We start from the raw sequence: 22,548 nt of genomic DNA on the forward strand, positions 1-22,548 counted from the left end.
ATTCTAGTTTATTTATTCTTTTACTTTATAAGGTGTTTGTGAAAATTATTTCTCTGTGAACTGTAAATTGGAGCTAAAATCATCTTTTCTTTGAAAGGAAAAAAATTATACTCCCTCAACAGGACCTCGATAGAGAAAGTGTTGCGATATATATCGGAACAGTTTTACTGTGCTGATATATATCGCAACACCTTTTTTCTAATGAAACTCTATAGAGATTTCTGTGTTGATATATATCGGAACAGTTTTGTGAAATATCAGCACAGATTTTGTAGTATTAATCAGTGTTACCATGTTTAACATACTGCAAAGATCAAAGGAAAATTGCCGCACTATGCGATAAAGTTTATTCTTTTTACAGACTTTATTATATACTTATTTGATATCATAGTCATATTTGTAATACTATATCTTTACAATAATGGGTACAAATGAAAAAAAAAAAAAAACAGATTGTTTCATATTCACTTTTGTGAACTTTTTTCAATGAGAAATACCCATAGTGAAGAATTTTTTTTTTAAATTTTGAAAAAACTGTTTCATGGATTTTTCCCTGTTTTTCTTGTGTATAAATAATTGTATCGTGAGCATAAAAAAGGCTAAAAATGTATGGGTCACCAGGCTAAATCTTATGTTAAGACCGCTTGAATACAACACCTGTTCGGATGAAAAATGGCGCGAACCTGGCCAAATTGATTACATGTATATCTGCTAGAAGTTAAAAAAAAGTTTTAAAATTCTTAATTCTTTCTATAACTGAATAATAAATAATCTGAAAGGTGATATTGCCTTATCAGTACTAAGTCAATTGTCTTACATTATATGAACAACACTGTCTTTGTACTAAAATGCGATGTGAAAACACAACCGGCACAAAAATGGCAAGATACCTGTCAGGCATGCTACTTGTCAATACAACATAAATTGATTACTGATAAAACTTATCAAAAATGTTATTTCATTCAAGATTCCTCATATTTAAGATTGTCTGTTCACATGTTTCAACAAATATTGACTTCACTTCAGTTTTCCATAGAAAGTGTCGGCTGCGCAGATAGATGCGCATAAAAAACTATAGGAATTCCCTTTAAGCAACACGATGCTATCTCAGCTACAGCAACTCTTCAACGCGTTTATACTATAAGGCTGTATTGCTAGACAGATCGGGAGAAGAGACTATATGAGCCGTGCCATGAGAAAACCAACATAGTGGGTTTGCGACCAGCATGGATCCAGACCAGCCTGAGCATCCGCGCAGTCTGGTCAGGATCCATGCTGTTCGCTTTTTAAGCCTATTGGAATTGGAGATACCATTAGCGAACAGCATGGATCCTGACCAGACTGCGCGGATGCGCGGCTGGTCTGGATCCATGCTGGTCGCAAACCCACTAAGTTGGTTTTCTCATGGCACGGCTCATATACATTTGGATTAATTTCTATGCTTTTATACCTCTTAAGTTCTTAATAATACATACACGTAAACTGTCATATTTTATTAATTAGATTCAATGTAATCGCTTAGATGTCTTTTTCAAATTGTGCAATAGTTAAGGTAAATTATTTACGTGAACAAATCAAAACGATGAATATTTAAATAATAAAATTCAGTCTTTTAATTACATGTTTATGTGTTTGTTTGTTTTGTTGAGTTTTAATTCATATCTACAAAATTCAAGTTTTATTCGTCTTTCCAGATTTTCTGGAAGGGGAAGACCCCAGGCGCTCATTCGTTCATTATTTCAATCATTAATGGATACTTGAGTAGAACCTACGACCGTCTTGCAAGCCATTCGGATGGCTTTTTCACATTGCGGCCCGAGTGGGGCAAAAACCCTCGTAAGTTAATTTTTTTAAGGCAGTAGTTGTTTGCTTTTGGTCGTTATATATGACTAAAGTTTAACAACCTATTGCAAGGCAGAATCCAAGTCTGCAGTAGATGAACAGGAAGATTCCCGCCAAAACAAAGCAGACGACACCAAGAACAACAACATCATGCCAGGCGATAGGCTACTGCTGTCGTCCTTCACTCTGAAATATTAATAACCATTTTGCGATATCAATTTTTAGAGCAAACTAATGTCAGTATTTATTGCACATAAAAAAACAAAACAATTGAATTTACATTGAATCGTTACACCACTTTAACATGCCAATTATAAGCTGCCATTTTTTACTTTCTTTGCAGAAAACACGTTCCATGAAGGTGTATTCCGCCAACCTCCTGGGCAGTGATCTCCCCTTACGGTAAAAAAGATAATGACGTGCTAGGCGAGATTACTGCTTCTCCGGTCCGGTCTGGTACGGGTATCAATGTCCTTTACTAGGATGTTTGTATAACGATTGTCACTACAAATGAAACAAAAAAACTGTACAAATGGCCTGTCTGGATAACATGAACATTACACAATAAATAATTATTGCCTGATTTTTTTTACAGTTTTTTAATTGGGATTATCATCTGTTTCTTTAACAGCTTGTGTCAACTTATTTGCTTTCACTGAAGACAATACCTTATCTTAATAAAACACAAATTTTGGATACTGAGAAACAATCATCTAAGGAACAAAATATGCAATAAAAATCATAGGTCATCGGTATCGAAATAAGAGTTATTTGCCCTTGAAACCGGCATTTTTGGGGGATAACTCCTGTTCTATACCGGTGACCTATGATTTTTATTGCATATTTTTGTTTCCTACATAATTGTCCTTCAATATCCAAAGTTTGAGGAAATTCTGTTATTGGGAAAATTTTCGCCTCAAATTCTAGCATACGTCCTTAAAAGAAGGTCTTAAATGCATGCAAACGTCCATATATTTCCCCAAAATAATTATATATACATGTAATTGATAACATTTTAACCGAAACTGCTTAGTTATGAAACTTGATATTTTCTCATCTTGGACATGTAGACCTGAAACAACAAACCTTTTCGGGGGCTATGGAACCCATGGTATGATATGGCTGGTTTAAGAAAGGAACCGAGATCTTATGGTGATACAAGTTGTGTGCAAGTTCGGATACAATCCAATCATAAATAAAACCGTTCTTGAGCAGAGAAGACCAAAATAGCCAAATTATATCCCTTTCAGGGGTCGTCACTCTAGAACCCATGGCAGAATTTGATTAGTTCAAGAAAGAAATCGAGATCTTATGGTGATACAAGTTGTGTGCAAGTTTAGTAAAAATCCAAACATAAATGAAACTGCTATTGAGCAGACAAGACTAAACTAGCAAACTTCTGGCACTTTTAGCCCTGGCCTTAACTCTAGAATCATGGGCGTAGGAGCGAGTTTGACTTTCGGGGGGGGGGGGGGGCAAACCCTTTCGACCGGCAGCGGGGGGGCGGGGGGGGGGCGGCAAGGTATCCCCGGTGCATTATTCATGACAAAGCCTTGTACAGGGGCCAAATGGGCCACAGGCCCCCTCAAGCCTCTATGTTTTAGCAATCATTGAGTTATTCTGATGATACACATACGACTAGGCACTGAACTGTCTTAATCAGTCATATTATGTATTGTTCTAATTAAGTGTGCTATTTTTTTACATTCTTCTGTTGAAGCCCTGGACATACAATCAATTAGCGCTGCATTTGTCTAATTGTGATATAAAGTTGTGGAAATATCATTTCCCTAGAATGGAAAATGAAAAACAAAAAAAATACATAACGTTTACATGCGTAAACAGGCTTAATAGTTACATAGATTTTGCAGACGATCAAACCGGAACTGTAGTGATTGCGCTGCATGATATAATATTTTATAAAATGTAATCAAACAATCCTTGGCATGGCGCGTACAGATTTCAGTACTCACACTACGGAAAGGGACAAGTCAGAATACAAGGGAAGGCCAAATGCAAATCAGAAATCAGGTTGAAAAGAATTATATGATGCTAACTAAGTAAGTAAATGTTATATTAGACTGCAAGTTATATCTCTTTTCCAAAATATTGGGGGGGGGGGGGGGGGGGCAAACTATAGTTGGGCCCCCCACCCTCTCCTAGCTTTGGTGGGGGCTGGCCCCCGCTGCCCCCCCCCCCTGCTCCTACGCCTATCTAAGAAGCCATGATGAAATATGACTGGTTCAAGATAGAAACCGAGATCTTATATGGTGATACTATGCTTCCGAGAAATCCACCTATACCTACTATCTTTGGTAAAAATCCAAACATAAATGAAATTGCTATTGAGCAGACAAAACCAATATAGCCAATTTCTGGCACTTTCAGGGCCGTAACGCCAGAGCCCATTATGAAATATGACTGGTTCAACATAAGAAGAACCGAGATCTTATAGTGATACAAGTTGTGTGCAAGTTTTGTTAAAATCAAATTATAATTGAAACCAATATCGTGCAGACAAGACCAAATCAGCTAATTTTTGCCCTTTCAAGGCCTGTAACACTGGATCCCACAGTGGGATATGGCTGGTTCAAGAAAGGACCCAAAATCCTATGGTGATACAAGTTGTGTGCAAGTTTGGTTCATATCAAATCATAAATAAAACCACTATCGTGCAGACAAGAAATTGATGACAGATGCATGACGGAGGACGGACAACCTGCATCAAGTGGTCACAAAGCACACATTGAGCCTTTTTCTCAGGTGAGCTAAAAACAACAGCTAGCAGTGTAAGTTCATCTATATACTCAATAACACATAATACATGCACGTAAACTTTTATTTAATCCTTCAATTTATGTAAATAAACTATCTAAAAGACAACAGATTGCATATACTGAAGAAAAACGTACGGTGGCGGAGGAAGACAATGGTAACACTCGTCTATATATCTAGCACACTTTGAGCTAACGACTTCTCCTCGAATACTACTGAACATAGATGTTTGGAATGTTAAAGCTACCTGCTCATTATCAACACCAAAAGAGCTGTCGCCGACCTATTTATGAAAAATAAAGCATGGCTTCAATGTTGTTTAGGAACTTTATTACAAATATGGCATTAACCATATAGTTGCATATTGTTTAAAAATAGGTAGACAGGAACACAATTCCAAGAGTTATATTTTTGTATAAATTTTTTCCGAGTACGAACTGTTATTTTGAGTAGATCTATAAGCTGAATGGCTCCCAAGATTATATGCATTTTGTAAGAAGTTATGAATAAAACCAGTTAATGCTTCAAAGCACTCGCTAAATTGACAACAACAACAACAACAACAACAACAAATCCAACAAAAAGCAAAACAAAAACAAAACAACAAAAGACATGCATTAGGAGCATGTGAATTAAACATGATTTTCCTCCCGTTAATACATACTTGGATCAAGTGAAAAAACTAAAGTAAACAGATTTAAAGGTATTGTCATATTTACATAAATTCATCTGTTATTCACACCAAGTGAATCTCCTATGCATTCATTACAGACATCGATATGTAGATTCTAAATGTGCAAAACAATAAATTTATAGCAAAGCAAATGGAATATAAAAGAAAATCATTTAAATACTATCTCAACCATCAACACAATGACGTAGCAACACGCTCTACGAACGCAGACTCCATGAAACGCAACCCGGCTACAGCAGTGTACGTGGGTGTGTAAATGAGTGACGTTTACACATAAATGAGTGACGTTAACACGTACATGAGTGACGTTAACACGTAAATGAGTGATGTTTACACAAAAACATATGACAAAGTAAAACAACTTGTCTGGATTACCTGCCACTTAAGGTAGTTCTGCACGTTAGGATCGAAATTTTTTCTACAGTGTAGAATTTGATTAAACTCTGATTTTTCAAAATTTCGGAATATACTAAGAAAATTCAGCAGAGAAAAAAAATAGGGTCGTGTGCTTGATTTTTTGCTAGACTGATTTGAAAAATTTCGACCTCACGCAATTTTTCATGATGGGAGTCTATGGGAAAAACGCAGTTTTCATAACATTTTCCCGAATAGAAATTTTTCTACAATGTAGAATTTTATGAAACTTCTCACAATCGTAAAAATACATATGGCCTATAATATGGTGAAATAAAATGTATAGGTCCATGTGCTTACTTTTGAGATATTTGCCTATGATTAAAGTGAACCATCCATTTCAGGCTAATTTTAAGACATTATTTTGAATTATTTAGCGTGTAATTTGTTTTAAGATCATATTTTAACTTTAAAAAGATAGTAACAGTGACATTTTAATACATTTACTCACAGGCTGTTCTTGATTCACAAACTGATTTTCGTTTCCGTACGCCGAATCCAGGCATTATTCTACGTTTTCCGAATAAATGACGTTCCGCCATCACTTCCGGTTTATCAAAAGTGCAGAATTACCTTAACTGCTGCGCAGTGGTACTGTAAGTACACACCGGAAACGAGGCTATTAAACAACAAACAAACAAAACACAACAACAACAAAAAACAACAACAGAGGAACATAGTGGATTACCGCCATGAACAGTCACCTGGAACTTTAAACCGGGTTATGGCGCGCACCAAACTTTACTTTTAACACACATGAAGTTTTAAAAGATAATAGGTAAGGGTAGATTTCTCGGAAGCACAGAGTATAACAAACACAGACCAAGAACCACGCATATGCAAAAGAAGGCCACTACAAAAAGGAGCTGTAACGGAAAAATGTTAGACGCGATTGCTTCAAAACCCAACAATTACATTTTAATTTTATGCAAAATATAGATAGAACGGGGAGGAAGGGGTAAGGAGTAGATAGGGTGGTGTGTGTGTGTTTGTGTGTGGGGGGTTGGGGGAGTGGGGCGCGTTATGGGGTGGAAGGGGAAGTGGAACAAGGATGAATATTCAAAAGGGAATGCCACGTTCCTTAATCACAGTTACCCTACAACGTAAACCACAGCAGCTCATACACTCATGTAAAAAAGACACACACACATGCACGTACGCACGCACGCACGCACGCACGCACGCACGCACGCACGCACGCACGCACGCACACACACACACACACACACAACTAACTTATCTACATAATCAGACAAGCAAGATACAACAACATTGTACGGCACCGCCTAAGACACACAGACACACAAGCACACAAACGCACACATATAAACAGGAAAAAAACAAGAATCGGGCACCGCCTTAGGATTCCGGCTGCCAAAATTATGGTGGGCACAACAACTTACTCATAGTAAAAGGGGAGGGGATGTCAAAGCAATTGCCAGGGGAAAGGACGGGCGATAGGAGGAGTGAGGAGAAAGAGGAAAGAAACGCTAACAATAAACAAGACAACATATGCAACACAAAATACAAGACAGACAGAAAACAAGTTGAAAATAGGGGCAGTAACGGTCAGCAACCTATATAAAGGAAACTGGGAGGTTTAAACGCGTGCATGCCAAATCGCACTCACCCTATTTTCAATAAGTTAGACAACACAATGTAAATAAAATTATTCCCCGCCGAGAACGGCTCTGACACTAGTGAAAAAATACTAGTAAAATATAAAATTACGGTAAATCTAAGGTATAATTAATTACACCAATGTATTCAACAACTTGTCGGAAGTCAGAACACCAAGAGCCTTACTTTTAAGGGCACGACTAAGAAAACTTACACTCCCTCCGTCCATTTTATATAGGTATTAGAAGAAAGTCGTGGAGTCTTACACTTTGTCATCGCACTATCAAATAGGAAAGCGTAGCGATTTACTGCAGAGGGTCAATCACCAAACATGCATTGTGCTTCACAATTTTCACATCGTATCCTCTTTTGATAAACTTTTTAATACATTTTACAAATGTCTGATCAAAATAAGGACTATATTCAAATTTCCGAATTTTCTAACTACATGTACCTCTCCATAGTATTACTGAAAGATATTCGTAGCTTACTAGTATGATAACGGTAACCCTGTTGTAATAATTTTTTGGTGATATGAAGTCACGGGATAGTGTACAGTACATACGCAATGGTCACAAAAGGCAACGATATATAAATGTATAAATCTAAAATCCACAAGTGTTTGTACTTTATGAATCTGCAGAGGGAAATACCTGTATGAAATACGATAAAGTATATTTTTACATCAAGTGTACTATTCCTGTATGTATCACAGATTGTTGTTGAATTTCCACTACACTTCTCTCTGAGAACTGTTTCTACACCCTCTAAAAGTGCAGTGACAGCGCCTTCTGCAAATGGCGTCCAAGCGCCCAATCGAAAATCAATCAGTAGTATATACATTAAAGGAACTCTTTTCTCTGAGTAAAAGAAAAACATAATCATTAAAATGGCGAATGAAAAATACTTTGCATTTCAAGTATTCATGAATAAAATCTGTAAAGAACAAATCCTTTGGAAGCAAAGAATGCAACCGAGAAGAATAATAGAAGACTCGGTTTGATTTAGTCTGTTCATGAAAAGTAATGCAGTGTGCAACACCTCTCGCACCCCCTAGCACCGGCTTAAGCAAAAAGATAAGTTACTTACACCATGGAATGGAGTCCGATTATTTGCCGTTATATTTTTCATATCCTTTCAGGCAACAACATTTGGAAACGAAACAATCAATAGTCGTAATTACCTAAGTGTATAAATGGTAAAAGTGCAAAACAGTCATGATTATTTCTTTGTAATATGAAACCTATTTGTCACTTTGCATGTTAAAACAAAATAAATATGTAGACTGAAAAAATATTCACGTACTGGCATTTCTTTCGAGAAGTTTTGTCGTAACTCCATTCAAAGTAACAGTCGAATTCCTTTTCTCTTTATGGTCGAATCTGGTTCCCCAGCCCTCAGAACTTATGAAAAGAAATTCATTTTTAGCAATTGTATTGAATGCTTCCAACTAATGTGGGACATCAAATGATGCAAGAAATAAAACAACAATTTTAACTTCGGCAAATCTTCTCAGATTAGACAGTACAACAGATCCATCACTATCGGCAGCAACAGGCATTGTTGTGCAACACAAATATCAAGGTTCGACACACTTAACAGGTCCAACAAAATATCCTTACCGCCTTCCCCGTATGCACCTGCGCTATAAACTATTTGGATAAAATCTCCCCCGACTGTCTGCACAATCTCAATGATTGTTTTAGCCTGTTTATCATCCGGACTTGGCACACGTAGGAAGTACGGATACAGTTAACTTTTACTTAAAACCGGTGCTGTTGACGCATAACTTATTTGCGGATATCGCAAGCGAGACGTTAACTCCGCAACTGCTATACTAACGTCACTAGATCAGCCACCAATATAACCCAGAATTCTGTCACCAACGGGCCTATACTGCTTATCTATGTATACACCAAATCTATACAATGTCAATATCTTTTCCTGTATAACTTGCGGGTCATTGCAGCTATCAATTATGATGATGCCGATATTTGCCACCGGTTTTCTTTTAGCCGCTGTCACTGCAAACCGAATAGTTTCAGCAATGTCCAGCCCACCTTTCTTTATATCTTCGCATTGCAGTGGTGTTGGTCCTTTATTTGTACAGGCACGATTCCAACAATATACATGTCACCAGGGATAAATAAGATTTCATCTTCGTTTTGCAAAGCAGTGCGAACAAAACCTCCCATCAGGGCACTGCGCTTTACGAATTTTTGGCCACAACAGTTCCTCTCCGTTGACACCGTAGTCCTTGATGTTTCTGGAGATTACCTGCAATTCCTTTGATTTCTTGTACTCGGCTATCTGTAATAAGGCAATCAATGAATGAAAGCAATACTTTCAATACCTGACAGACTGATTATTATGATGGTGACTGGAATCATGCTAAGATTTATCCACCTTTAAAAGCAATGAGAGTATCCGATCATCCTTCATCAGCTACTCTTTTTGGCAGGCCATGATGATTTCGTAAGGAAAAAAAAACGTTAATAGAATACTGTTTAGATATCTTGCAATACGTAATGTCTAGAAAAAACCCCATCTATTTCAGCAATTCTGTACCTTTAAAATTTATTTTTCGACTTTTGAAAACGAAAAATAATCAAACCGTAATTTATCAAGAAACAAACGTCTTCTTCTCAGGTGGTTCATATAATCAAAATACCTTGACAAGACAGGCCCTGTCAGTTTCAGCTTTGCACAGTTGATGACTGTACACTTCATACGCTGGAAAATCGCCAAGTAGGTTGATGTCTACAGATTCGGTAAAATTAACAACCAAGTCAAGATCCCGAAACTCTTTTATTTCTCTAAAACTCCCGAAATCGTCAAAATCTATTGCTTGCATCATTAACAATTCTTTTATGAACTCTTCTCTATGTGTTTTGCGTGTGTCTAGAAATCTCGCTCATAATTCATTGCTTGGACATGCTCTCCCAAAGACATTCTTAGCAACTTTTGCAATGACCATAGCCGCCTGGATAGCGTACTGATTGTATACGGAGTCTGGAATAGCCTCCTCGAATTCAAGTAATGAATTTTGACGACAGGTGTTTTTGCACTCAGTTTCAGCTAATGTACAATTAAAATTTTCTTTGTATACATCTCGAACCCAAGTATTTTATTCTATTTCTTGATACAATTTTGTAGTATCCGTAAAAGTACCTTTCCATTCTTCCCGAAACCTGCTGATTATTCGTTTTGGTAGACTTAAAGGGCACCCTTCGAAATATTAATAGTGTGTTGTCCTTGGATATATCCACCAGCTTCGGAAAATAAAAATACTGGACGCGTAACATTTGGATTCTTTTTAATAACATTTTCAGTAGCACCGAGTACAAGGTCAGCTAAAAATGAACTCCCGAAGACAAGAATCCCAGTAATAGGTATATCTGCACCGATGATCTTATCACTGATGTCTGTTTCAAGCTTCGTCACATGACTTTGTGTTGGATCTACTGGTATAAACACCGGAAAGCAAACATCGAGACCTTGACTTCTTGCCAGAATTTCTTCTTTTCCATCTCTTCCGTATTCATCATCGTCATAGACAATTGCCATATATATGTGTAGGTTGATGTCTACAGATTCGGTAAAATTAACAACCAAGTCAGGATCCCGAAACTCTTTTATTTCTCTAGAACTCCCGAAATCGTCAAAATTTATTGCTTGCATCATTGACAATTCTTTTATGAACTCTTCTCTATGTGTTTTCCATGTGTCTAGAAATCTCGCACATAATTCATTGCTTGGACATGCTCTCCCAAAGACATTTTTAGCAACTTTTGCAATGACCATAGCCGCCTGGATAGCGTACTGATTGTATACGGAGACTGGAATAGCCTCCTCGAATTCAAGTAATGAAATTTGACGACAGATGTTTTTGCCCTCAGTTTCAGCTAATGTACAATTAAAATTTTCTTTGTATACATCTCGAATCCAAGTATTTGATTCTATTTTTTGATACAATTTTGTAGTATCCGTAAAAGTACCTTTCCATTCTTCCCGAAACCTGCTGATTATTCGTTTTGGTGGACTTAAAACAAAGGCACCCTTCGAAATATTAGTGTGTTGTCCTTGGATATATCCACCAGCTTCGGAAAATAAAAATACCGGACGCGTAACATTTGGATTCTTTTTAATAACATTTTCAGTAGCACCGAGTACAAGGTCAGCTAAAAATGAACTCCCGAAGACAAGAATCCCAGTAATAGGTATATCTGCAACGATGATCTTATCACTGATGTCTGTTTCAAGCTTCGTCACATGACTTTGTGTTGGATCTACTGGTATAAACACCGGAAAGCAAACATCGAAACCTTGACTTCTTGCCAGAATTTCTTCTTTTCCATCTCTTCCGTATTCATCATCGTCATAGACAATTGCCATATATATGTGTAGGTTGATGTCTACAGATTCGGTAAAATTAACAACCAAGTCAGGATCCCGAAACTCTTTTATTTCTCTAAAACTCCCGAAATCGTCAAAATTTATTGCTTGCATCATTGACAATTCTTTTATGAACTTTTCTCTATATGTTTTCCGTGTGTCTAGAAATCTCGTACATAATTAATTGCTTGGACATGCTCTCCCAAAGACATTCTTAGCAACTTTTGCAATGACCATAGCCGCCTGGATAGCGTACTGATTGTATACGGAGTCTGGAACAGCCTCCTCGAATTCAAGTAATGAAATTTGACGACAGATGTTTTTGCCCTCAGTTTCAGCTAATGTACAATTAAAATTTTCTTTGTATACATCTCGAATCCAAGTATTTGATTCTATTTCTTGATACAATTTTGTAGTATCCGTAAAAGTACCTTTCCATTCTTCCCGAAACTTGCTGATTATTCGTTTTGGTGGACTTAAAGCAAAGGCACCCTTCGAAATATTAGTGTGTTGTCCTTGGATATATCCACCAGCTTCGGAAAATAAAAATACCGGACGCGTAACATTTGGATTCTTTTATAATAAACATTTTCAGTAGCACCGATGACAAGGTCAGCTAAAAGAACTCCCAAGACTTAGGTGAATCCCTGTATCAAATCGGTATATTGCAATCGATGATCTTATACTGATGTCTGTTTCCATAGCTTCGTCACATGACTTTGTTTGGATCATACTTGGTAATAAAACACCGAAAGCAAACTCAAATTGATTTTGCCAGAATTTTTCTTTAACTCTCTCGTTTCATAATCTCAAGACAATTGCATTATATGTGTAGGTTGATTCTACAATTGGGAAAATTAAAACCAAGTCAATGAAACTCTTTTTTTCTCTAAAATCCCGAAACGTCAAAATTAATGCTTTGTATCATGTGACAATTTTTTATGAACTTTTCTCTAATGTTAATTCCGTGTGTCTAGAAATCTCGTACATATTGCTTGGACATGCTCTCCCAAAGACATTCTTAGCAACTTTTGCAATGACCATAGCCGCCTGGATAGCGTACTGATTGTATACGGAGTCTGGAACAGCCTCCTCGAATTCAAGTAATGAAATTTGACGACAGATGTTTTTGCCCTCAGTTTCAGCTAATGTACAATTAAAATTTTCTTTGTATACATCTCGAATCCAAGTAATTATTCGTAATTTTGTAGATAAAATATTGATATCCGAAAAGTATTATCATATGACATGCGAATCCCCGAAAAAAATTGCTCATTGATTCGTTTTTTGACTTAAAGCAAGCCTTCGAAATCTCCCCTCTTATGAGTGATCTTGGTATAACCACAGCTTCAACAGGAAAAAAATAAGACTTTTATTGCAGGTTACTGTCAACATGGTGAAATATTGTATGTACATGATCTGTTTCAGTTTACACCGAGTTGTATCAATGTTTAAACTAACTCAGACTGAATCCAGTGAATATAGCTATTACACTGATTGATACTCTATCATTGCTAATGTCAGTTTCAAAGCTTCTTCACATACTTCTTAGAATAGTTTGGATCTAACTGATTAAAGCTTAACACTGATGAAAGCAAACATTTCTTTTTAAGCCTTGATTTCATGAAAACCTTTGAAGTTAAAAACATATCTTTCGCTAAAATCTCCGTAGAATACAATGCAAGTTGAAAATCTGCATTGTTTGTAGCTCAAGTCTTGATTATATTGTTTACAACATTAGAAATAACTACGAAATTTCAGCATTAGCTCAATAACTTCTAATTAAGAAGTAATAACACAATACGATCAAAATGCAATCATCTAATATATAATTAAATCTCATCATTTAATTAAAAAATCCTGTGTAAATTTGGTTGGTAGAATAAAATATGTAAAAAGTCCTTGAAGAGATATTAGAAAGACAGACTGACAACCCCCGAACTCACCGACAATTCTAACATCTTGTCCTCGGCTATTATACAGCTCCACTTCCAGCTGTAAAGCAAGTCTTTCAGCTTCTCCCTCTTCTTTACAAGTCTGACTAACGCGTAAACCTACAACAGAAGAAAAAAAGTGAAAGTCTGTTTGTTAGGCTTAACTGCTCAAGCCAGTGAGGTAAATATTTGCAGTACATGAGTCCTTTCCCTATATATAACAGTACATTGTATCAGCATTTTCTTCTACTAGACTAGAAGCTGGATAAAGCTATTAAACTTTAATTGATCACTCTTCTTGCTTAAGTCATTCTTCTTCTTTAACACATATAACACATATCACATCTTCATGGCGAGTTTAGCGATCTACTGGACTCGTATTTTAAAGTCTGAACATCTGAATTTGAAAGGCTACATTTTCTTTTGGCTCTATCATTGCTAAATTTTCACTTGTTATCATGAAACTTTGTTTGAATGTACAAACAGACAGAGCATTTACATTTCGCCAGTATAAATTTGCCGTAAACAACAATAAGGCAAGTTGAATATCTGCAGTTGTTTTAGTCTAACTTGTTGCAGTTGTTTTAGTCTAACTTGTAGTCTTTAACCGTTAATGCTTTCAGGCCCAGGCCTTTTGGATGAGACTTTCTAGTAGTAAAAGACGAAGCTATCCTACGTGCAAATGGCAATTCAACTAAATTTAATATAAGGTTATATCCTCCACATTTCTGATTTTTGAAGACGTCGCGTGAAACTGTTCGGCTGTTAAAGCTAAAAACCAAGTATTTAAAATGAAGGTCATAAAATCATTTAACAAGCTGAAGAAGTCATTATGTGTGTTTATAGTACTGTTTAGAAATAAACTTTCTTTCATCAGTAGAAAAAGTGTTTGTAACAGAACAATATAAATTTGTTTACCGATTTTCACATTTGGAATGTAGTTTGCTTCATTTAGCTTTGATAATGTCCATTTTATTGCTTGAATATTTTGCACAGTTTCTGCCTCAATGTTACTGCAGGAGGAATTGGAATCATTCCCGCATTCCACATAAATGGTTCCTATAAATTCAATGAAGACATCCCCTTCTAGTATAGTCCTTCCCAGTCCTTGTACATGCACACTGGCATATAGTAATATACAGGCGAAAGACAGCAGCATCCTCACATCTACATAAAATCACACTTTGAAATTTTGAAGTAGGCTGTCTGTCTAGGCACAAATATCAGCTGACATCTAACACTAGTATGCATCAATTCACAATTCACAAGGTATAATGGAGAGTCGTGTTTCAAGTTTGATGTTTATTTTATTATTCAGGGCCCATAAGGGCATGTGACATGTATGACAAATAACATAATGTAACATATATCAGATGGCAAGACAACTATTATATAACCAAAAACATTTGCATTTCACTAAACCTTTTGAATTTAATGTGACTCTTTGAAAAAAAGATATTATAAAGTTTTACTTCCCTATCAATACTTACGATTAATCCGCTAAACCATACACTCAGATACACCTAAGTGATACCGGTAAAGCAATTATTGAAATAGTTTTAAAATCTAAATTGCCTTTCCTTGTCCTTGCAAGTGCATAAACAGCTTACAGTAGTAATATGCATGTGGTAGAGAATGGCATATAGCCATCTTGAATTAAAAACTGCCAAGACATTTATAATCTTTAGAAAACAAGTAAAAAAGCTAAAAACATATTCATGATATGCAAAAAGTAAATAATAGTTACAAATACATAAATCCTCCGAAGATAAAAGAAAATTCTAAGCAATACATTTATTATCCTAAGAATATTTAAACAAACGCTACAAACCATATTAATGATCTTCAAAAAAAAAATAAAAAAATAAATAAACAAACGCTACACAACACAAAAACTTACACACCTATGACCATCAAAATACAGACAAACGCTACACATTATGTTAACGATCTTTAAAAATTAAACAAACGCCTTAAAACACAAAACTTACATGTCCGTAAGTATTGACCTGGCACTCATGAATATTCCGTATGTTTCCGTAAGTCAATTTTCGGTGTCCGAACCTAAACAACGATATAACTATTGAAAAGCCAATTATATACCATCATGTATCATGTGCAGATATAGTTGTACGGACAAAGCGTTTTGCCATTAATCTCAGGGTTGAGTGTTCGAGTTTTCTGTCTGACCATATTGTTTTTTTTATTTTATCTGTAACAGACGGAAACTTGTCACACTTATCATGATTTATCAACGAACTACTCTACTATCGATTACCATTCTTCTACGTACATAAAACCGTTCTACAAAATGTCGTTTAAAATCTTCAGGACCGGACAAGCATTCATTCATTCTTCAACGGACAATTCAAAGAACTGTTGTTAGCGACACAAAATGCAATGTTTCATAAAAAATATATAATCATAGATACAAATACAAACACAAGAAATTATATTTTAAAAAATGGTTAGAAAAGAATTCGAATCCATGGTAACGTGTTTTCAAGTCGGAGAGCTTACCACTACACCACTATGCCGTTGGTCTTCTAAATTGATTATTTTGATAAATCTAGATATTTTCAGGACACAAATATCACGTAAAATAACGAAAACGCCCGAAAATATTGGCGAAGATTAATGAGTGCCAGGTCAATGCTTACAGACAATACTTATGATCATACAAAAAAAAAAACAACTACACAACAAATTAATGATCCTCAGCAGATAAATGCAAAGTGGCATATAGTAATATACATGCGGTAGATGATGTCATGTTATCCATTTGAAAAATACAGCCAGATAATAAAACGTTCAACAAAGTAAATACGTATGAATAAAATGAGCCGTGCCATGAGAAAACCAACATAGTGGGTGTGCGACCAGCATGGATCCAGACCAGCCTGCGCATCCGCGCAGTCTGGTCAGGATCCATGCTGTTCGCTAACAGTTTCTCCAATTCCAATAGGCTTTAAAAGCGAACAGCATGGAGCCTGACCAGACTGCGCGGATGCGCAGGCTGGTCTGGATCCATGCTGGTCGCAAACCCACTATGTTGGTTTTCCCATGGCGCGGCTCAAATGTACAAGGAAGTTTACCTGAAAAAAGAAAAAACAACAACAACAACAACAAAAACACTACTGAAAATGTTGACATTTATATTCAACTTTATTTTACATTGTGTATTTAGCATTTAGGTAGAAAAGATGCAAACTGTTTCCTATTTTGTCAATTTAGTGGTCACTGTATAAAAACTGATTGAGGCATGCAATTATCATAACCGAGTCAGCATCATAAACCCTGTGCTACAAAGGAAGACCACAGTAGTAATCAAAACCTGTCTTTGCGACCAGTGCAGATCATGGTAAGACTGCAGATCCGTGTAGTCTGACCATGATCTGCACTGTTCGCCATTCAGTCAGTATCGTTTTGGTAAGCATCCCTTTAACAATTAATGGTATTGTCCAAATTGAAAGATGGACAAGTTAATTATAGAAATTTAGCAGGTTAAGGGTTACTTTTGCTTTTAGTAGGGTGACAACCGAGTCAACAGGGCTCTATTTTTAAAGTTACCCGGACCCCCCGTACAACAAGATAAGTTATATACCAAAATGTTCGTAATAGACTGAAGTTTTCGAAACCACCGGCATAAATTGGCATAAATCGTGGCATTCTGAGAAATCCAAGATGGCGTTCAAGATGGCCGCCAAAAATTAAAAATATCGTTTTTTTTGTAATTTTGTGGACCCCTTTATTGCACATAATGATTTTGATTAATTTTTATGTGTTAAATATGCAGGAATACATACTAATATGACCATTTATTGATAAATTTTGTGAATTTTCTATCCATATTGCCAAAAAATTGACAAAATTTTGCCAAAAAAAAAAAATGGTTTAATTTAAGGTATGGGTGGCGTTTTTAACACCAAAACAAAGGGGTATACGAAATTTGAACAGATTTTTGCTTGGAAGTCAACTGTAACCTTCAGGTAATAAAAATAGTTACAATACATAAGAAAAGAGGTTAAATACTTGAATCCATAAGCTTTCATAAGTGGGTGGGGTAATTTTGCATGCGTTTTAGAAATAAATGCATACACTGGTACATTTTATAGGCATAGGAAATAGAGATCAATATAATTGCACCTTTACTAATCCTACCAGGTGTTCTGTATTACAAAAGTGATTCTATTGTGACATTTTGATACAAACAAAACTGTATTATCTGCACTATTAGTTACTTACTAGTACTTCATTTTATTATTTGCTTGTTAAAAGTTAATTTTTTACCATGTGCAAGTTGACAGAATCATAGGAACCATGTTTTGAGGGGTAAATCAAACACAAATGAATAAATCCTTAATGTTTTTGTTGTGCAAAAATGTATGATATTGTGTCTAAAACAGTTTTCATTTTCCATTCAATTGTGTAATTGCAAGGGAAGTAAACTAATAGATATCTCTGCCTATAAGTACTAGCCCAAGGCAAGAGTTGTCATTCTTTGTGGATCACAACTTTAAATTAAAAATTAAAACTTCTGTTATTGATATTAACAAAACTATCATAAACTTCACATTTATTTTTGTGAAATCATTTTTGGTTATTTCAAGGACTTGGAAATCAATTTCTAGATTTTATTTAATGTATTACTATCATTGAAAATTTTAGGGTCTATCTTTACATGTTATATTTTTAAACTATTTAATATACTTTACCTGTTAGCTTTGGTTGCTCTGTGTGCATAGTATATATATATATGCAACATTTAGGCAAAAAGGAATGATCTATTTGAAAGCGAAAATCAAATATGGCTTCCAAAATGGCCGCCACTTACACTGAAAATGGTCCAATATATGGCTAAATTTCATTCATATGAGTGGAAAATGGACTTAATGACTAACAACAACGGCCTTCTTGGTGCCAAGACTGGATGCATATGCAAAGTGTAATATCATTCTACCATCACCTTCTTCCTGACGTGATTCCATTTGATAAACAAAAGAAACAGCACTACAACAGACTCGTAGGGCTTTATCATCCATACCGCCTGAAACAAAAATAACTTTACCTGTCTCAAGCAGATTATGACAATTTTACTGTCAAATACCTTGTATACAGCTTAATTAACTCATTCTTGCTTTTGTTGCTAGTAAAGACTCTCTTCCAGTCAGGAATCAACATGTTCTTCTGCATAGCAACTGGCGCAGTGGTACTAGTGTTACCACGTTTCTGGCGTGTCTGGCTATATCTGTCAAATATCGGTCAAAGACAACATGAACCTGTTTACAATGCAAACTGCTTTTAATGATATAGCTCCAAAACCCATCTGAATGTATGTCTGTTTTTGATCTTTAGAAGGTTGGAGCATTTGAACAATAGCCATAGCATCAAAAACAATACAGTCAGGATCAGAAACACTTGAGGCAATCAAATCATAACCAGCAAGTTTCTCTAGCTTCTCACCAAAATAAGACTTCTTCGTTGACATCATGTCTCCATCATCAGAAATCAAATTAAATGGTACAGGAGCATTTTTAAATGAAAGTATTCGTTCAAGTGGTACTTTCTTGCGGGCATTGATGGCCAACAGTCTTAAATACATTTCCTCCCCATTTATACTGACAACCTTTGAATAAACATTAACAGCATGATTTGATCTCCTAATTGTTTTAAGTTTTGACCTTGGCAGTGGGTCAAAAAACTCTTTTGAAGGCTTGCAAGTTTCATAATGAATAAGCCTTTCGCTCACTAAGTCATTCAGCATCTTTCTATCCGGGTCGTGACATGACAGTAAACTACTCTCAACAGCGTCAGGGATTTCAATACCTGTCGCAAAATTAAGCAACTTTGAGGTCGGACTGGACACAGAAAATGGGTCAATAAAGTTCTCGTCAAACATTATAAGCATTTTATTCACAGCCTCGTTGTATGCATTCTTGTGGAAAGGTGTATCAGTGTGATGCTTGTTGTGCAAGTTACTTCGGTCATCATCAGAACTACAAGAGTATGAAACAGCATATTTTGCCGTCAATGGTCGAGACAGAAACCAGCGAACCAAAGCACTGTCAGTATGTGTGATGCCAATAATTCCGCCGGATGGTTTCAAAGCTTTGTTTTCCGTTACCTCTAAAACATAGTCAAACCAAACAGCATTGAATGAACCACTTGTTAGTTTAGTTACGAACGAACCTTTCTCAAAACTCTCTGCTAACTCAATAGGGAGTCGATTAATTTGAAGGACTAGATAAGGCATGAACCTGGAGTACACTGTACGATTTGCAGCAAATAAGAATAGCAAAAGTTTTGCTTGAGAAAACTTGTGAACCTCCCAGTGTCCATGCCTTGATGACGCAAGGTAAAGTTTTAGTGGAAGGGAGACTTCTTGAATATAATCGTCCCAAAATCTAAATAAAGGAGATACAGCTCTTCCTTCCAATCTAAATTGCTCAACAAGAGGGAGAAGTTAAGAATCAATTGCTTCTAATATTTCTAGAACAGTTTCGTCCTGAACCCTAGAAGAGACATTTGAAGCTTTTAGCTTATCAAATAAGACAGCGGGCAAAGGCTTTGAATTTGCTTCAGCCCATATTTGAAACTGATGAAAAAACCTACGATTTAGAACCTCATCAATAACTAACATTGAACGCATGGCTCTGTCAAAATCTTTTCCTGATAGAATATGTTCTGCTGTCAACCTTGCAAAAACTTCAGACTCCACCATGAGGTTTTTCAAGCCAGCATCACCATATAAGTAACCAATGCCAGCAAAAACAGACATCACGAAATGCATGCCGCCTTCAAGTGGGATAACCCCTTTCAATTCAGTTGGTCGGGCCCACACAATTTCAAGGGCTTTTGTAAGTAACCCCATACTAAAAATAATTGGGCAAACAGATCGACCTAATGCATTGATTTGTTCTTTGGTTCGTTTTAGAATAGTGTACACAGTGTTGTAATCATTAGGTGTTGCCATTATAATGGGATTAAAAACTATTTCAGCAGTTTCACTGAAGCTGTCATTTTGTACATAAGATTGGAACACAGTCCACGGAGGTATAGTTTCTGCTCTGTCATCACAGGGACTTGCCAAAGTGGCTCTACTCATGTGGTACATTATTTCCTTCAGTCTAAGGACTTTTGCACTGTGTGGTTCCGGGCAGGCGAGCTCGTCTAGTGTTACAGGCGGCTGCAATGGACTAGGTCTAGTAGTAGGTTAACTGTATAATAGTGTCTGTGACAGTCCAGAACCTAAATAAAATAAACATGAGATGTAAGTAATAGAACAAGCATTGGACACATGAGGCTATCTGATTTGTAAGAGAGCTTTATACTCCAGTATCACATACGGCACGGATAGCTATGTCTAGCCACGGATAGAAACGTAGTAATCTGTATTGATCCGTACCTGAGCTGTACAGACTGGTACGGACTGATACAGATTACTACTTTAAGGTACGGCTAAGGTACGGATCGAAGCGGATTACTACGTTTCTATCCGTGGCAAGGCGTAGCTATCCGCGCCAAATGTGTGACTGGGGTATTAGTTACCCTGCATGGCCACGCTTAGATGTACATGTACATTTTATACAGAACAAAGCTTTATTGAAAAAAAGCAACATGTGATACAGCGTTATAACATATACTATTGGAAATGGGCAGAATTGTCATCAATGAAAACTTTATAGAAAAAAAGGAAGGCTCTCATCAAACTCGGACAGTGTGCATTATCTCATTATTTTGCAAGTTAAGCTACAATATGAGATTCTAAAGAAGCACAAAAATAATAATATTAAATATACCTGGAAGCAATGAAGTATCAACTGAACGATTTTGAACTCGTGGGATTCTGACCGCTGTCTGTGGTTGTGTAGGAGTTGTTGAAACCAAGATACTAGTCATAGCGTGTGTCGATCTTTTACCGCTCAGTGTGTTTTCGTTATGATCCCAGTTGTCTGCTGAGGCTACTAGAAGTTCTCTTGGACCACGTGTTTCAATACTGTGTACACTCAGATCAGACGGTACGATTCCTCCTGAATAAAAATATTTAGCTATATCAGTCTTGTTTAAATGTACATAACGTATACATTTGTACTTACCTGTCAGTAAACTGAATCTTAATCATCACCTTTTTATTATCATTGTAAAGTGTTTAAATTGAAACTGTTTCTTGAATATATTACTGGTATGTGTACACGTTTTGTACCTGTTTCATAACATAAAACAACTTTGGGAGGACATGACGTTCATAATTAGAACGAAACATCTTGATTTAAACATGAAGTGCGTAAAACAAACCTCAATAATAGGTGGAGCTGTATTACATATGTACTTATCATAAAACGAATAGAAAACAATATTATACCTGATAGGGTCTGCTGTTGGTTACCTGACAAATATATAGCTGCAGAAGTCAGGAAGTGTCGGACCTCAGTATAGGGCAGTGTATAACCATGAGAATTTAAATCCTCTATGAGTTTCTTGCTCCCATACGAGTGATGTAAATACATTGTTAGTCCAAGATGCTTTGGTATAATAACTGGCTTGACAAGTGTTGTTAAATCAGAACAAACAGCAATGGTCTTCTTATCAATTTCCTCATTTGCGCTATTTGTTTTACCTAACCAGGCCACAAATTTCAAAAGCAGGGGATCCAAGAAGTCTTTTTGATGTTCAATGCTTAGTTCCCGAGACGAGTAGTATTCTCCCTTAAGACCCTCAGTCTTTAATAATCTGTTTCGGAGAATCATAGCAGCTTGGTGGATGACCGAAATTTCATCCTTATCTGGGTCAGTAAAAGTATCGAGTAATTCTGTGGAACACTCATCCTGCTCATTTAATTCAGTGAGAGATCTTTCAAGATCAACATTCTTTGAC

At 36.3% G+C, this 22,548-nt stretch overlaps 2 protein-coding genes across 3 annotated transcripts in view; both read right to left on the reverse strand.

Annotated features, from left to right (window-relative positions):
• The window catches only part of LOC123559795 (uncharacterized), a 67,732-nt gene that overhangs the window by 27,056 nt on the left and 18,128 nt on the right, over nucleotides 1-22,548 (reverse strand). The gene's annotated exons all lie outside the window — the stretch shown is intronic.
• On the reverse strand, nucleotides 1,858-12,304 carry LOC128559766 (uncharacterized). 2 transcript variants are annotated; one of them, XM_053552252.1, is made up of 4 exons: nucleotides 10,017-12,304; nucleotides 8,030-9,655; nucleotides 4,755-4,900; nucleotides 1,859-2,028 (listed from the first exon to the last, which is right to left on the reverse strand). In XM_053552252.1, exon 1 carries the CDS (start codon nucleotides 11,855-11,857, stop codon nucleotides 10,562-10,564), a length of 1,296 nt encoding a protein of 431 aa, XP_053408227.1. In that variant the 5' UTR covers nucleotides 11,858-12,304; the 3' UTR covers nucleotides 1,859-2,028; nucleotides 4,755-4,900; nucleotides 8,030-9,655; nucleotides 10,017-10,561. The 2 variants fall into 2 exon arrangements, with proteins under 2 accessions (XP_053408226.1, XP_053408227.1); XM_053552251.1 differs by having other exon boundaries at nucleotides 1,858-2,028; nucleotides 8,030-12,304.

The sequence above is a fragment of the Mercenaria mercenaria genome, chromosome 10 (assembly GCF_021730395.1).
Source record: "Mercenaria mercenaria strain notata chromosome 10, MADL_Memer_1, whole genome shotgun sequence".
Taxonomy (NCBI): Eukaryota; Metazoa; Mollusca; class Bivalvia; order Venerida; family Veneridae; genus Mercenaria; species Mercenaria mercenaria.

Bases quoted from the DNA above. Each gene is read 5' to 3' on its own strand.
- LOC128559766 (XM_053552251.1), bottom strand. From the start codon at position 11,857: ATGATGCAAGCAATAAATTTTGACGATTTCGGGAGTTTTAGAGAAATA.